This window comes from Lagenorhynchus albirostris, chromosome 2 (genome assembly GCF_949774975.1).
Source record: "Lagenorhynchus albirostris chromosome 2, mLagAlb1.1, whole genome shotgun sequence".
In the NCBI taxonomy this organism is placed as follows: Eukaryota; Metazoa; Chordata; class Mammalia; order Artiodactyla; family Delphinidae; genus Lagenorhynchus; species Lagenorhynchus albirostris.
The window spans coordinates 65,713,447-65,731,309 of record NC_083096.1 but is presented as its reverse complement, the minus strand read 5'-3'; the positions used below and the strand labels follow the sequence as shown (position 1 = coordinate 65,731,309).

At 46.0% G+C, this 17,863-nt stretch overlaps 1 protein-coding gene across 3 annotated transcripts in view; it reads right to left on the bottom strand.

The window, feature by feature from the left end:
• RXRG (retinoid X receptor gamma) overlaps positions 1–17,863 on the bottom strand; it is a 44,544-nt gene that overhangs the window by 14,583 nt on the left and 12,098 nt on the right. For 2 of the 3 annotated variants that reach the window (XM_060142221.1, XM_060142222.1), the window contains 3 exons: positions 13,086–13,333; positions 4,598–4,742; positions 2,246–2,425 (listed from right to left, as the gene is read on the bottom strand). In XM_060142221.1, coding sequence (XP_059998204.1) covers positions 2,246–2,425; positions 4,598–4,742; positions 13,086–13,333 — 573 coding nt within the window. Of the gene's footprint in view, positions 1–2,245; positions 2,426–4,597; positions 4,743–9,735; positions 9,931–13,085; positions 13,334–17,863 lie in introns of those variants that run through there. The other variant, XM_060142223.1, reaches the window with a different exon arrangement.

Below are 17,863 nucleotides of genomic sequence, written 5' to 3'. Positions count from 1 at the left end.
ACTTTGGGGGCATTAATTTTATGTTTTGACTATCACAGTGGTGGAAGCTGCAAAGAGTATCAATTCCATCCCAGTGAAGAGGAGACAGTCTCCACCAGCTGATTTTTCACATCACATGCTCCAGTCTAGAAAATTGTTGACCCCTCTACAGCAAGTATGACACAAGCATGAAGTAGTCACTCAAGTCATACTTGATGAATGAATGACTGAGTGAATGAATCCTTTTTAGAAGCTCCTGCATTACTAAAACTTATGATTCCGATATTTAGTTTAAATCACTCATCCATTCTCTCAACAGTTTTTTCTTAAATGTCTACTATGTGCTAGTCACTGGTGATATAGCCTTGGGGGGACAAAAGGCAGGAAAAATATCCCTGCGTTCTTGGAGACAGACAGCAGACAAAAGTTTAAAGTACGTTAGATAGTGGTAAGTGCTGTGGGAAAGAGACTGGGAAGTATGAGGGTGTTTGGGGCAATCTGAGACAGTGTAGTCAGGCAAAGCTTTATCAAGAAGTTGACAATCAGGTAAAGGTACGAAGGAGGAGAAATGAGTCATGCAGGTACCTGGGAAGAGGGCAGTCCAAGCAGACAGAACAGTAAGTGCAAAGGCCCTAAAGTGAGAGCACCCCTGATGGCCCAGCAAAGACACTAGGAAGGCTGGAGCAGAGAGAAATGGGGCAGCCAGACTATGTATGACCTTGAAGTCATGACCAGAATTTTGCCTTTCTTTTCTGAGTAAGAAGGGAAGGCATCAGAGGGTTTTGGTGAAGGAAAGGCTTCACCTGACCCACTTGTTCAAAGTCTTACTCAGGTTGCTTTGATAAGGAGAGACCGAAGGAAGATAAAGACGGAAGCAGAGAAACTTCTCAGGAGGCTATTTGTATTATTACTAAAAAGAGTGGTGGCTTGGTGATAACAGTAAAAATAGTGAGACATGGAAAGATTCTGAACATCTTTTGAGAAAGAGAGAAGATTTCCTCACCCATTGAATGTGGTGTATGAAAGAAAAAGAGGTGTCCAATGGCTTTTGGTCTGAGCAACTGAAAAATGGCTATTTCCTAAAATGGGGAGGACCGTGTGATGAACAGGTTAGGAGGACAGATTTGGGGGTCTGTCAATTTGAGATTCTGATCTGGGAGTAAGCGGTCCTAGTCTCTGTTCATCACCTACCTTGGGGACCTTGGAAAACTCACTCCATCAGTCCAAGCCTGTTTCCTTGGCTGTACAATGGTTAGGGTTATTAAGTTATTCTCAAGGGCCACCTCCATCTCAAACATGCTAGGAATATCATTTTTTTTTCCTTCTTGGTAGCATTCTCTCTTAGAAGGGGCTCAAACTTTTTCTTCATTGGTCCTTTCAGTCAGCCTCCCCCCTCCTCACAGAAAAGAAGTTCTTCAAGAATAAGAAGCCACCTGGGAGTGGCTAAACGCCTTGTTCCCATTTCCTAGAGAGAGAGGCATTTCCTTTCTCTGAAATCTATTAAGATTCACCATTTACACCCTGTACTTGCTTGAGTTCACCAGCTAATTAACTGCCCAATTCAGGTTATTTGTATTACTTAACAGAAAGACTTTTTGATCTGTACATAAACACAAAGCACTTTCAGATTTTTTTTTTCTACAGCAACCCAGCTCACCCACACCGTAAGTTTGAAAGATGTAACATTTAAAAACGCATGATGACGATCTCTCTGAATGAGAAGGCAAAGTCTGATTATTGGTAATGCCAATAATCCCCAACGACTTTGGAATACACCAATCTCAGAGGATTTATAGCAGACCAAGGTTATAAAAGCCCAGAGAGATTAATCAAACCAGCAAGCTTCCCCAGAGTGAGGATTAGAGGGGAGAAGTCAGCTCTGCCCAGAAGGTCAGACTGATGTCCCATTACAGGGCAGCATACAGCGACCCCGAGACCTCAGTTCTGATGCTGTCTGGCTATTGGAAGAGCAAGGGAGAGGGTCCAGTTTGGACCATCATCTGAGGTCCAGGAGAGGATAGGTGAACATGGAGGAGGAAGATGCGCTTGCTATCTTTGCTCGGGGGTACACACTTACCAGGGCAGGAAGCATTCAACTGAAATACCCGAGAAATCATGGTACCCAAAGTCATTCCCCCCTCCGCTTCAAACTTCTTCCACATAGTCCAGCCTAGCAGGACCCTTTCCTATGTCCTGCACTTGTTTCCATCATTTATATGCAAAATGCTCTCCCCCGAGTGGAGGGAGGGGTAGTAGGGAACCTCACCTTCCCTCTTCATGCCCATGACAAGGCACTTCTGATAGCGACAGTACTGGCAGCGGTTGCGCTGACGCTTGTCAATGAGGCAGTCTTTATTATCCCGACACGTGTAGATGAGGTCTTTCCTTATGGTTCTCTTGAAGAACCCTTTGCAGCCTTCACAACTGTACACACCGTAGTGCTTTCCTGGTCACAAGAAAAGGACATTCCATAAGTTATTCTTGTGTTTATTTGGGTCTTTCATGCAAAAGAACCCCTTGGCTCTCGCCTAGGAAACTGGCGCATCACCTAGGCAATGGGACAGAAAGCAAAGCAGGGAATGCAGGCTTGATGACAGGAACCAAACCAAGGCAGAGTAAATATGCCCTTCCTCGTGTCTACCCTCTGGAAGCGACTCTCTGGAGTCACCAATTCCAGAGAGCATTATTAGAAAAGTCCTGACCTAAGATCTTGCTTACATTTATTGAATAGGGCAACTCTTATGTTTAGTTAAGCAAAATGTTCTGCCTTCATTTAAGACATCAGTATACATAAGAAATAAAAATATTTATGCTTGTTACGTGTTATCTAGCAGGAAAAGAACCTCAGCTTCACACATATTTCCCCATAATTGAAGCCCAAGGACTTAGGAATCTCACTTAAAAGTGTTATCCTCTATCATAAACTATGAACAAGAACCTGAGTTATAAATTTTTTATATACTACTGCCTATTGGAGGAATAAACTGGCTATGATCTTTATGGCATAATATGACATATAATCTTGAGATGTGACATAAAGATCTGATGGAAGGTAGTTTTGCTTGATCCAGAATAATCTGTTACATGTTTCATTGCCCTTATTACCTGTTCCATGCATCCAGTTTTCCAGGACTCCAGCCAGAGATGGCTAATTTGGTCAGGAGAGCCACCATACCCATGCCCACATAGGCATAAAGAATAAATCACCATACTCTTTCTAAGTAGAAATCTTCCCAATACTACACACCATGCAGCTATGCTCAATGGACTGGATTGTGGGACTTGAAAAATATAATGAAACAGATCATTCACAACATATTTATGTCTGATTCTTGAGTATGACATGTGATGCTGTTTAGTTATAGACCTGACATGACGTTCTAATTTGGTTGTATTTAGGCTGATATCGAAGTGAACTTGAAGTCCCTGAGAGCTAGCCAGTGTAAATAACTGCATCCCAGGAGCTTACATTTCAGAGGAAGCCACTCTAAGATGCAATGGTGGCTAGAGATAGCCTGCTTGATGAAGTTTAGTCTGTGCCTAATCAGTTGACTATACTAATTTCCTGAACTCATCGCAATAATAAATACGGGCTTTTATCTTGGGCTCTAAGAACCTAATGCTCTCAGCTCTGAAGTATTTGTCTTTAAGAAACATGGGACCAATTTGTCATTCCCGTGGTTCTTCCATATACGAAAGAACTGCCCAACTTTCAATTAAACCATAGCAGAAAAAACTCTCTATCAGCGTGGCTGGAATTAAGTTGCTATGGCAATGGTCAAGTCTGCATGATTTGGAAACAACTTTTTGAGAACAAGCAAACATCAGCTGTGTAGCTAAGTTCCAGGCACCTGGAACTTTCAGTGGAGTCACATTTTGCAGGGACTTTGGTGACAATAAAAAGATGAGAAAATATTGTCAGCCATCATAGACGACTATAGAAAAGAATCTTCCTCATTCATCAAATCAGAGATTCAAATGTCATCAAAATTGTTGAGATGGGGAGTGGGGAGGCAGGAATGATGGAGAGGTAGGGAAACAAGTCAGGAAAGAAATAATTTGGGCAAAAATGGAAAAGGATCAAAGAAGATAAAATCAGTGAAAACACACTTATTTCCACCTATGGAAACATGTTAAAAACCTAGAATGTTGTAGAAGGAAATTCGCTAAAATATCAAAGGGTTTATTTTGTTAGGAACATTATAGATAGCTCTTTGTTTTCACTGGTACTTTTCTAGTTCTCCCACATTTCCTATGTTGGGATATTATTTTTAGAATTATAAAAAATATTTTTTTAAAAATTAAAGAGACTCTAGCTTGAGATACTTGCTTATTACAACAGCTTCTCTATCCCAGATACACACGCAACACAGTAACTCCAGGGAAGGGCTTCTGAAATGTTTCCTATAAATCTAATCTCACCACATGAAATTATGCTTTAAATTCATTAAGGCTGTGGTGACAGAAATTTACAGCCTGGGCCCCAAGCTGGACCATCCTCAAAGACCCTTTTTCTCTCGTTGGGTACAAAGGAGCCAAGTGGGCAATGGAAGAGGTGTCTTCTCTGGTATCCCCATTGCATGGGGCACTTGGGAGGAGTGTCTGCTTCTGCACATACCTGAGGATCTGTCCCCACAGATGGCACAGATGTGTTTAACCAGAGATCCAGGGCTAGTGGATGGGTAGTTCATGTTTCCAATGCCAGGAAGCCCTGGTAAGGGTTTGATGTCCTCTGAAATGCTGACACTGTTGACCACATTTAGCTGCGAGAGAAAAAAATACAATAAAACACAGAGCCAGGGTAAACCCAATCCCTGAGGCAGAAAGCAATAAGGCCATCCTTGAGGAAAAAAAAGTGGGTTCTATTTCGAGAAGTAGTTTCCAAGTACAGAGTATCTAAAATTGCCTATGAGGGATGTGAATTTAAGGGAGAAAAAGAGTAGCATAGAGGAACGAAGTCATTTCTAAATGCCAAAACCTAAACCGAAAATCACAACACATCTACATCAGAGCTCTCAGCTTTTACTCATTTTACTCATGTTTTATTTGAGCTAGAAATCCACGCTGAACAGCACACTTAGGACAAGTCCTCTGTGTATTTTTTAATTTTTTATTAACTACATCCTGCCTATTCAGCAGTACTCCAAGGGGAGCTATGGCCCTCAGGCAAAAGACTTAGACTAGGAGAGAACCAAGGAAAATATGCAAATCCATCCGTTTAGTGAATCAACAGTCATTCACAAGCACTCACCATGTCAGGCACTGTGCCCGGCTCTGGGATACAAAGGTAAATAAAATGCACACTCTTAAGACGTTCACAGTAAAGTGGAAGAGACGATACGTGTAGTGGTCATCTCAACAAGCCTACCGAGGATGGTAAGCCAAATGCCCAAATCATTGCAATAGCACCAAAAATTAGGTTAAAAGTCCCGGATCATGTTCTTGAACTTGTCTCTAAGGAACAAATATCTTTCCATGAAAATATAAAATCTTTAGAGCCAGAGACCATCTGCCTTGTCTTCCGGGTGCCTGACGTGAACCCAGCATGTGGTAGGAAGTTGGTAGAACTGAATGGCTGAATAAACGAACGTGTGTGTATCCCTTTCTCCACCCCTTATCACAAGTTAACATTAACTCCTCACCGCCACCCCTTCCTTGTCTCCTGGTGCTCTTAGGGACATGACTGAGAAGCTGCCTCTACGTGTCTTGAATTCCTCAAAGAGAAGTTAAATAAATACAAGCCAGTTATCCAATCAGCAGTGTTTCTGTACCCATGGGTACAGGTCAATGTTCTAGGCACTGTGAAGGGAGATATGAAACGGAGGTCTGTGTGTCATTCCTCAAAAATGATGAAAATCTCACTGAGGAGTCGGAACGTGCCCCCAGACAAAGAACACTTCCAAGTAAGTTCAAACAAAGGTGGTGCTGAGTAAGTGGGAGTTAAGTGCCCGGTAGAGGCACCTGGTGAATATCCGGGGGTTTAAGGGAAGGTCCACTGGCTTCTGCATGGTCTATGTGACTTTTGCCTAACTGAAGTGACTGTAATTCCCAAACTGAACCAACGGTAGGATTTTCTTCTCTATTCTAGGCCTTTGGGACAGAAGGAATGATCAATAAAACCTAAAATACAACAGAGGGCTTCCCTGGTGGCGCAGTGGTTGGGAGTCCGCCTGTCGATGCCGGGGACACGGGTCCGGGAGGATCCCACGTGCCGTGGAGCGGCTGGGCCCGTGAGCCATGGCAGCTGAGCCTGCGCGTCCGGAGCCTGTGCTCCACAACGGGAGAGGCCACAACAGTGAGAGGCCCACGTACCGCAAAAAAAAAAAAAGAAAATACAACAGAGCCTGAGTTAGGTTCCTTCTAAATTTACAACTTTTCAATTCACTAAGCAAATATTTATTGAGCATAGGAGGTGGGCAAAGGCTCTGGGTTAAATGCTGCAAGGGATGCAAAAAAGAAAAGACAGCTTTCGGGGCCTTGCTTTGAAATCAAAGTCACCAGGAATTTTTAAAAATTCATTCATATGAGGGATGAAAACACATCCATGGTGGGAGAATTCTCCCTTCTCTTCCTCTTTTTCCTCCCCCTCCCCCTGCTCCCTCCTTTTTATACAAGGCTAAGGCAAGACATCTAGGTCTTATATTCAGTATTTTGTTTTGTTTTGGTGTAATACAGTGGTACTCAACCCCAGATGTACACCTGGCAGCTTTGGAAAAAATTAATTCCAGAGCCCCACATGCAAAAGTGGCCTGAGGGCCAGTATGGGCTAGGAATTCTGAGTGCCTCAAGGAAATAGTTATTAGCACTTAGTTCCACCCCATGAAAGAGATGAACCCCCCAGAAAGAGCCCTCTAGCTAACCATGACTTTGTCTGCAAATCCTCAGATGGATAAGAAAGGTCATGGGAATAAGGAGGAGGACACTGTCACCTCGGGCTCAGGAGACCCTCACCCACCTTCCTCTCCCACTCCCATCTCCAACAGGACCATACCCACCACCTCCAGCCCACAACAATCACAGAACAGTAATTATTGTTCTTGCTACTGTAGGTGCTACCTTCCAAGGAAAGTTTGCTCAACGCTAATTAGCTATTTTAATCCTTACGACAACCCTATGAGGTTTTCCTATTTTTCAGATGAGGAAATTGAGCTGTAAAGTGGTTTATTCTTAAGTTCATTCAGAAATCCTGGGATACAAAAAGGAAGAAGACACAGGCACTAACCCAAGAAACTGACCATCCCTGAGATTAAAAGCTGGTTGGGATAATTTAAGAAAGCAAGTGAGATTAGGGAAGATGTCCTGAAGGAAGGAGCATTTGAGCTGGGACTTGACAGCTTTAAAAAACGGGGAGCACAGGGAGATCAGCTTGGTGCTTTGTGACCACCTAGCGGGGTGGGATGGGGAGGGAGGGAGGGAGAGGCAAGAGGGAGGGGATATGGGGATATATGTATACGTATAGCTGATTCACTTTGTTATAAAGCAGAAACTAACACACCATTGTAAAGCAATTATACTCCAATAAAGATGTTAAAAAAGTTAAAAAACGGGTAGGATTTGGATGGGCCAGTGATGCACAAAAAGTTTTGACAACAAAGGCCTGAAGGGAAGCCCAGGTATTTGTGTCCGGTGGATGGATGGGAGACAAGGCTGGAAGGTGGGCTGTACTTGATTGCCCGGCTAAGGAGAGTGGATCTAATCTGAGAGGCAATGAGGAGCCATGAGGTTTCCAGCAGAGAAAAAAAGTCCTCAAAGTATGAGGCAGCAGCATGGGGAAAGACTGAAGGAGAGAGACACCAAGCCTATTGCCCCTGCCCAGGTACCATGTTAGGTGCCTTCCCAGATCTAACAGGTGGGAGCTGGAACCCCGGGCTCCTGGATCTCAGGTCATCGTTCCTCCTTCCCCACATTGTCTGTCTTGTGTGGCAGGAGCTTCCCAGACCGCCCCTGCCCTGACTGCTTCCTGCCCCACCTCATTGGCAATGAGCACCCAGAGGAACCAACTTGCTTCTGGCCACTCTCTCCTGGAAGCCTCTCTCCGACACCCCCCCTCTTCCTGAGTTGGGCTGGCATTAGGAGGCAGTGGCTGGGACAGGTGGGTTGATGCCCTCGTCTCCATCAGCCTCTTTGCTGGCTTGAGGTTTGCGTGGGATCAGAGCAATGGTAGATGAGATCAAAGGTGGCCCCCGGAGCTCAAACCCATTAGCTGCATGGTCCCCAGTGCTGCGGCCCCAGCTGTCTTGTTCCATTAGAAGCAGCTCTGCTGAAGTGAGCACTTTAGAGCCGGGATGTACCAGGCGGCCGGCTGCTCCTGAGAGGAACACACTTGGCTGGCCTGTCTTCCACTTGCAGTCCTCTCAGCCAGGGACTGAATGCATCCTAGATGCCCTGGAGCCATCACAGAACATTGGGAGCCACATTTCTGAGCGGCTTTCAGCCCCAATTATTCCACTCAAGGCAGATACGTGGCCAGACAAACAGGCTGCAGGCAGGCGCACCTCTTCCAATGAGCGGTCTCCTTAGAGTGGCCTTTCTTTAACCGAGTGAGGGTCTTTGTCTAAAAAAGTACAGAGCCTGGACCTGCCACTTCCTTGCTGTGTGATCTTGACCGGGTGACTTCATTTAGAGAAGCTGTTTCCTCATCCACAGACTACAGCAGTGGTTTTTGAGCTCAGAGAGTGTGTATGGCAGGGGGTGGCGAGGTTGAGTAAGAAGCCTTCACATCTCCCACCTCTAGTTCACAAGACCTGTTTTTATTTGACATGTAATGGCTTCCAAACATACTTTCACTTGAAGGAAAGACTTTATGGCTTTTTAAAAAATCATTAAACAGATGATCTTTAAGGTCTGTTCTAGCTCTAACGTTTGCAATTTTTATTATCAAAGTATTCTCTGTAAAAATGCAAGCATCTGAAAGGATAATAATTTGGTTATCAAGCACTACCTGGGCAGGAATTATCAGGGACAGAACCCAGGTCAGGCAGCTGGGTCAGGAGAGGAGAAAGAGGCGGGAGCCTTCCAAAGGTAGGGCCTGCTTCGGGGTCGAGCCAACAGATATCACACTTACAAAAATGCAGCATTAAACACACACACAGACACACACACACACTCAGAAAAACGTGATCTAGATCATTCTGTCTGAAAGCTGCATAAATATCTTCTCAATTACATATTTGGTGTTTTGGGAAATTGTTCACTCCACTTAGATACTCCCCAGGGAAGGGACTGAGTCTTAAACATTTTTTAGATCTCCAGTGCTTAGTGCAATGAATGATTGTTGAAATGAACTTCTCTAGAACCTTTCAACAACAAAGTACACACACCTGAACCAATGATCACACACAGTTGCATAATATATATCACCTAGGCGTATGATATAGCACCTAGGTATAATAATAATATTAATAACACCACCTTATTGCCATAGAGTATCATAAGTGCTTAAGCAGTGATTTTTCAAATCCACATCTCCTTTGATATTCATAAAAAATCCCTGTAGGGTAATCAGGGCAAAATGTGTTACCCCACAACAGAGGAAAGGGAACTGAGATAAATATAAGTTAAAGTGGTTTGCAAAAGTTTACCCAGTCCCTGCCTCCAGAGTATCAGTTCATTTCTCTTTATTCCTCAAGACTGAAAATCCAACAAGAGTAAAACAAAAAAAGAAGCTCAAACACCGGGAAGACAGAGCACAGAACGAGACACCCCCCCTGCTGCCCCCACACTGAGCGCTTCCCTTCACCCTCAAATTGCACTTACCCTAGACCCAGGTCACACAAGGCGCATGTTTCCCGGACAAGTCCCACTCAGCCTCAATCCTGGGCAAGAAAGGCAGGATGCATAGGAATCGTCTATCCAGAGTGTGCAGAGTCCAGCTCACCGTGGCTAACACTGAGAGCACTAGATATCATGTGTTATCTAGTTAATTGGGCAAAGTGTCACTGCCGTGTGGCTCCAAAACCCAAGCCCCAATGCCGCTCAGCTTCACCAGTGCTGGCAAGCTTAATATAGCTCCCAAAGCCAAACTTGGCCTTGGCCTCTGCACACAGCCCAGTTGGCCAGGACCAAAGCTTTCAGCTGACCTTTCAACCCCAATCCCTCTGTACAGACATATGGTCCAGGAATAGCGGCCCTGCCACTCACATGGCTGTGAAGCTGAATTTATTGGCCAGGTTTGGCTCAATTAGACTGGAGCGTGGTGGCTAAAAGCAGGCTTGGAGGGCCGGTGCCCTGCCCCTTCCCCACCCACAAGCCCTGACACTGGTCATTACCTCACCCTGTCTTATTTCTTCCTGATACAATGATTGCCATTTGAAACTACCTGGTGTATTCATTTCGTGTTTGTCTGTCTTGCCTGCTCCAGTGTAATTGCCGTGAAAGTACAGGCTTATTTAGTGCTTTGCCCCAGAACCTAGGGCGGTATCAAATAGTGCCTGATACGGAGTAGATCCTGCTAAATAGTTATTTGAATGAATGTGAATGTCCTTTGCAAAATTTCACTTTTGTCCCAGAACTTCCACCTCTCTTTCTGTCTCTAACCTATTGACTTTGACCTGCCTTCCTGTCATCTGTTCACATGAATGAAAATGAATAAACCAATCTCTTCAAGTCCCACATTCTAAAGGGTATGGTATCACCAGCTCTGCCGATGACAGCATAGAGCCATGTCCCTCCCCACCACTGTCTGGTCCCCACTCATCCGAGTGGTTGACATCTGGAACACACAACCGGAAGTTCACAGGGCCCTTTCCTATGCTCCCTTCGGTTCTGCCCCTACACCTTCGACAGCACGTACAACGTTGCAATTTATCTGCGTGATGTGGCACATCCCCCACAAGACTCCTTGGGAGCACCGATTATTCATCTTTTAATCCTTGGCAGTCAACAGGAAGATCCTGGGGTCACTGGTTAAGTCAGAATACACCACAGCAGTGGGCAAACGCAGCATCATAAAGATTGAGTGGGGATGTGGTGATTTGGGGTGTAACCCTGGCTCTGCTGTGACTGGTGGTGTGAGGTTGGACACATCACCTGAGCCCACTGAGCCTATGTGGGCTGAAGGACTTAGAACTAGTGGTTCTCAGCTGGGCAGGGGTGGGGCAGTTAGAATCCTCTGTGGGAGTTTTACAACCCACACAAGGGCCAAAATATGGGATAAGGGAGAAATGTGTACTCTGAAAAAGATCCTACAGGTGAGAGCCATTAGATTACAAATTGGGGTTCAAAGTGCTGGCCAAATGGGACCCACAGAAGTACTCTGCTTGGCCCGTGGAGTACGTAAAGTCTTTGAATTTGAACGGCTTCAGGGTATGAGGGCAGCTTTGTACAGACCGCACCAGGCTCATTCACCTACCTGTGTTACCTGCCTGGCCCCTGGCTCCTGCAATCCCTACACTAGATGATCGCTAAGGTCTTCTCCAGATTCTCTAATCCATAGATGAAAAAATTACTGAAGTCCTTACCAGCTGTAAAATTCTATGACTCCACATGGCTTTGCTTTCAGACTCTGAGCACATGAAATGTCTTGGAAGGCACTCTAGGGATAGTCTCTGAAGTTCTCTTTGTAGCAGTAAGAAATGCTAACACAGTGGGAGTCCTGCCTCTTCTTAGAACTACAAATTCAAAGGAGGCTACAGGACCTACTAATTCTGCTGCTAGATGTCTTGAGGGACCCTGGCCCAATAGTGAGATACCAGAATAGGGAGAGAGGAGAGTCTGGTAGATAAGATCATTGCTCCTAATTCTTCATATCCTTTGCATTGTGTCTTTGTAGTTCCTCCCAATGAAACAGGCACAAACTATTCCCCTGTCCCACCAATGTTGGAGTTGGTCACACAATTTTCTTAGGCCAATGGGATATTAATGGACATGATGTGAGCAGAGACTTCACTGTATTTTCCTGATTTGGTTTAGACTTTCGCATTCCTGGGAGATACCTTGAGAAAAGCATGCCCCAAGAAGCTGCCGCTTCTTTAGTCTGGGGCATGAGGAGCTGACCTGCACCCAGGCTGCAGCCTAGCCCAGCTCACCCACCATCTGAAACAGAGCCTTCCTAGCCAACACATAAACTTGTGAGTAAGAAAAAAACGTGTGTTTTTGTATACCGTGGCAATATGGGGATTGTTTGTCATGCAGCATCATTACAGCAATAACTGACCACTACAAGAAGGGAAGGTTGATAATCTCAGTGTGACATTGCTAGAAGGAAGTACACAGCATCTGGCCATCCTGTAGCTTCCTCAGAGCAACAATGTAGTATCTACCATGGATATACATCCTTGCCTCTCTTGTAGCAAAAGGCACTAGGAATTAAAGTGAGGGTTGTTTTTTTTCCCCCGAGTCTCCATAATCTTTACCTCTATCTCAGAGATAGCGTGTAGGTAACACAGTCTGCCTGTTTGCCTATTTATCCGTGTGCCACATCTGCCTATTTGCCCTCTCAACCGTAAGCTCCTGGAGAGCAAAGACCACATCCTGATCATTTCGGTATCCCCTATAGCAGGGGTCCTCATCCGGTGGGGCCCCAGACTGGTACCGGTCCACTGCCTGTTAGGAACCTGGCCGCACAGCAGGAGGTGAGCGGTGGGCGAGTGAGTAAAGCTTCATCTGCCGCTCCCCACTGCTCGCATTACCGCTGAACCATCCCCCCGTTCCCCACCCCTCCCACCCCCCGATCCGTGTAAAAATTGTCTTCCACGAAACCTGTCCCTAGTGCCAAAAAGGTTGGGGACTGCTGCCCTATAGCATGTCATAGAGCACTGGGCACTTCACTGACTCGAAAAATACCCAGTATTGAGAAGAATCAAGGGGGTCCACCCCATGGAAGACAAACAGGCCTGAGAGACACTGAAATCACAGCCAGGGCTGAACCATTGAAACCACAGGGGTGGCTCCCTTTCAGCCACAGTTTTCTGGACCATGAGGCATCATCAGTTCTCTGGGGCTGCTCTGCCTGAGGGCACACTCAATGAAGGCCCTGCAGGAGAGAAGTCTGCAGAGACAACCCAATCCCTTTGCAAGCATGCACTAAGCACCTGCCGAGTGCTGCCTCTGTGCCAGGATGAAACTATTTAGGATGTCTGGAAAGACGCTGGAGAGGACAGACCTACCTGAGAGCTGGGCGGGGCAACCAAATTGATTCCTGGAGGGGCTGCAAGAGCTCCTGAGGGTGGGCCCATGGCAGAAGTGATGACTCGATATGGAGAGCCCAGGGCATTGAGGGGGGTCCCCACTGCACTCAGAGTCCGTGGGGCACTCACTGGGGTGTCCGTGTAGCTGGGGTGGCTGTCCATGGGCTTCCCTGTGGACAAGGCTGCCGACGGGCTCATGGACGTGGAGCCAGAGTGGCCGGGGGAGCCTGTAAGGAGAAGATCAAAGGTGATGAGAGGCTATGAGAACACAGGGATGGCACACTAGGACAGAGCCCCCTCCTTTTGTTTCCTATATCCTTCCCCTCCTTCCAGCCACACCTGCACACCTGTGAGCTCCCGCAGCTGGTAGAATAAAGGCAAGCAAAGAGCAGAGAGGGGAAAGGGCCTGCTGAAATACTCATTGATGTGTCAGTCCTCTGGTGCACCACATGACATTCACCTTGAATTGTGTCAGATCAACAGCCAGGGCCACAGGGGCATAGCCCACATGTCCCCGGGCCTGGGTGACTGTGACCTGAGCCAGCCAGACAGGGAAGGTGAGTCAATACCAAACCCCCAGTTGGGGGATGGAGTGAGCAGGTGTCCAGGCTGCTCCAGAATTCCCTGCCTCAAATTCCTATTGCTCTGAGAACTGGGGCAGGGCTGAACCTATAAAGTCGGGAGAAATTCATTCATTCATATGTAATGAGCATCTATTAAGGTGCAGGAACTACACCAGGTGCTAGGGATTCAGAACCGAAGGGAACACAGCTCCTGCCGTCGGGAACACATTCCGTAATGACCACGGGGAAGGCAGAGACTGTTATCATGCCCTTGACGGCCAGTAGCTTTTGCAGCTTTATGCCCATAAGGTTCCTGTCCTGCCAATCTCTTGGAAGGTTAATCAGTGCTCAGGGAAGAAGACTCAGGATGCTTGGGCATGGCTCAATGGCCACAGAGGCCCAGGAAGCGCAGCCAGGACTGCCCAGAGTGTTTCTGCCTCCGGGGATAGGGAGCTGCGGCCACAAGTGTCTATGACATGGGCTCTGGGCAGATGGTACCTGGTACCATTTTCCCCAGGTAAGTTGAGCCCAAGTTTAGCTGCAACTCAAGATGAAAGAAAAGAAGGGTGCCCCACTGCCATCTCAGGAGCTTGGCATGGAACATTCTCTCCAGAAGAGAGGAGCTGTGAGCCTGAGCGTCCGCAACAGCAGAGGAGAGACTGGGAAAATAACAGAGAAGCCCACCTTAAATCACAGTGCCACTGCCCTGTGTGGCTGGCATTGCAAGAACAGATTCAAAGGAACCATGTGTTAGGCCCCACCACGGCACCCATGCTGTCCTCGTGGATGGGACATGAGAGGATTAAGGGGAGAGGTGGTCCGTAAGCATGGTTTGCTGGAGAAACCATCCAATTCTCTCCCCTTCCTACTGGAGCCCAACACCACGCCAGGCAGATAGGATGCTGAAGGGAGTAAGTCACGTGCCTGACCTTAGGTGGTTCACTGTTGGTTCAAGGAATATCTCTTGAGTGCCTTCTACATGCAGAGAAGGCACTGCATGTCTTAAGCCTTTCGGAGACCTCAGTAGCACTGAGCGTAGTATTAGGAACAGAATTTAGGGAGGGAGGTGCTCTCTTCACATTCTGGAGGGAAGCGTGGAGCATCAGAGGTATAACTGTGCAGCTATTCTTAACCATAAATGTCCCACTAGAAAAATGTCAACCTGGAGTTGCCCTTGGAGCATCTGCTAACTTAGTTAAGGTCTACTTACGGAGAGGACGGTCACTCCCATGTCTGAGGAGCCTGTGCCCTTCTAGTGATTCTACCTAAGAGTTTCAGTCTATCAGGTGTCTTGTCTCATAAACAGATGAATCCCAATCATGATCTTTTAAGTACCACAACTGGGGTGAACCAAATGCTCTGGGTCCACAGAGTAGTGGTAAAGGGGTTTAAATGAACAAGTGAGACACTTCTTATGTGTCCTGAATAGGCAATTTCCATACATTAACTCATTTTATCCTGATAATAGGCCTATGAGTATCATCTCAGCCTTTTTTTGTTTTTTTTTTTTTTTGTGTGTGGGGTTTTTTTTGCGGTATGTGGGCCTCTCACTGCTGTGGCCTCTCCCGTTGCGGAGCACAGGCTCCGGACGCGCAGGGTCAGCGGCCATGGCTCACGGGCCCAGCCGCTCCGCGGCATGTGGGATCCTCCCAGACTGTGGCACGAACCCATGTCCCCTGCATCAGCAGGCGGACTCTCAACCACTGCGCCACCAGGGAAGCCCCTCATCTCAACCTTTTACAGATGAGACCGCTTAGGCTCAGTCTCACCCCCATGCTGCTCCCAGTTCCGGGATGACTTACCCCCACCTCCTTTGTCTAGCAAGTTCTGATTCATCTTTCAAGGTCTAACTCAAGTATCACCTCCTCCAGGAAGTCTTCCCTGGTATTCCTACTCTGGTTTAACGCCCTTTTCTGTTTTGTAAGTAACAGCTTGTGTATTTCCTTGTATTTTCCACTAAATTGAGAGGGGAGAAAAGTGTCTGTTTATGTATCCTCACCACTAGCACTGTACCGGCATTAGCCGGGAAATAAGCGGCAGAGCCTGGATTCAAACTGTCAATCTGAAGCCCGTGCTCTCTCCTGTGTGCTCTGTCAAGGATAGCAGAGATGATTCAGAGAGCCATCATATCACAAAGTACAAGGTAACTCAATTATGAAATGATCTCATGCTGAAAGTTCATCTGAAGAAGAGAGAAGGGGGCACCTTCCAAGAACTCAAGACAGAAAAAACAAAAATCTTCCCAGACGGTCGGTCACTGATTAGAAAGAACAATTTTAGACTCTTCTGAGGCGCTGGAAGTCTGTGACATTTAAAGAGGCCAATGTACACCTTGAGCCTCTTACTAAGATAACATGTGACAGGTGAGTTAGGAGCCAGCCCGACTTGATGGGCAAGGAGCCGTGAACTCGGCAGGGATGACAGCTGTCCTTCCCCACAGCCAAGCCATCTGAGGGAAACCGACTTTCCCTTCCAGCGTCGGCTTTCCAAAAATGGACCAAAGGGCCCTGCATATTCTGTTTTAATTGGATCTCAGAAACTATGCCTTTCATTTCTATATCCCCAAGGTAAAGCCCAGTACCTTACACCAGGCTCAGAGCTATGGGACAGACGGGAACAAGATTTTCCTTCACACATTCATCAACCTGAGAGTTCCCAAGGTGTGGAAACTGCAACACCAGTGGTAAGGGACATTTTAGGTCGTATTTTAAGCAGTATGTAGGCAAACCTTTTGAAAATATTAATAGTTTTATATTCATTTTCACTGTCTCCTATTTACAGCAAGTGACTCTGCTTCCATTTTTTATATAAAATGATGTTCCTCAAAATTGCTATTTAAGTTTTCAAAAGAAAAGTAAACTGACCTCAGAACACTTCTAAGTACAAGAACACACGTTCGATATCATGAAAAGAATATGCAAAGGTATGATGTTTAAGAAACATGAACTGTGCAAAATATAAAAATATGGACTTGGGGAAATTCACAAATTGCTTCCAGAATAAAATGGTATGTGAGAGAGATTTAAAAGTACATTGTTTTTATTATATTTAATAATAATATAAATTAAGACAATCAGAATATGGCTTGACTACTCAGTGATGACAATGGTATATTGCTGAGATAGAATTAAACACAGTTAAAGTTTGATTTACAATGGCCTTTAAAATGTGGTTTGTTTCTGTTGAGTCAATGACCCAGAAGAGATGGGCTACTTTATAACCGTATTTTTTAAAGTAAAATTCCAAAAGACAAATACATCTTACACAAATGCATTTTGGTTCTTTGCCTCTCACAATGACCCAGCGTTTCTTAGAAATAACAGCCTTGCTTTTAGAAAAGGTGGAAAACAATGCCTACAATGACAAAAGTGTTTCTCAATGGAAAATTAATCCATTCTCCCAAATAGACTCTAAAACATACCTGTCCGTGACATTTTTATCAGTCTCTTTCACTCTCACTCCTTTTTTTTTCATAGCCATGTGGGAATTACAGCTAGCACAAGTTTTCCAGAAACCTGGGTTCTAGTCCAAATCCGAAGTGAAGTTTTTCTCTAATGCTTCTCCCTGGCTCCTCTGCAGAGGCTGGGAGCCCAGTTCTCCAGCCTCTGCAGCCCATCAGCCTTGCTCACTCCCTGACCACACACCCTCCTGATCCCTGTCAGCCTCTCACACCATGCCCACTGTCAGATGTCCGGGAAATACACAAAATCCGTACTCTGCAGAGTTCACCCTCTTAGCATAGCCATGATTTTTATAGAAATTAACTTATCTGATGGGAGAGGACTTTCTCAGGGGCTTCTCTTCTCTCCTGGTGACATACTGAAGAAACGCCTTTCGTATTCCCGGGCCTTATTCTCCCCGGTAAGGAGCCAGCACACAATGGCTTCTAAGATCCCTTCCAATGCTGCTCCATGCACATTGAGGTAGGTAGCACATGGCTCACTGGCATCTAAAAGAAGTGCAGGTGGTGGTCTGGAATGGTCTGAGTCTGGACCACTTGCTGAGGGGCCCCTGTCATCATCAGCTGGACCATGTTAGCCCTTCAGGCTGTTTGGGATTCCAGATTGCACTTTGAGATGCTGCTGGTGTCACCAGGAAGCAAAGCTCTTTGGGAATCTGCAGGGTGCATACACTCTATTGATTTCCGAAGCCTGTGTGTGCATTGTATGGGCATTAGGGGTGCAGTCTATGTGG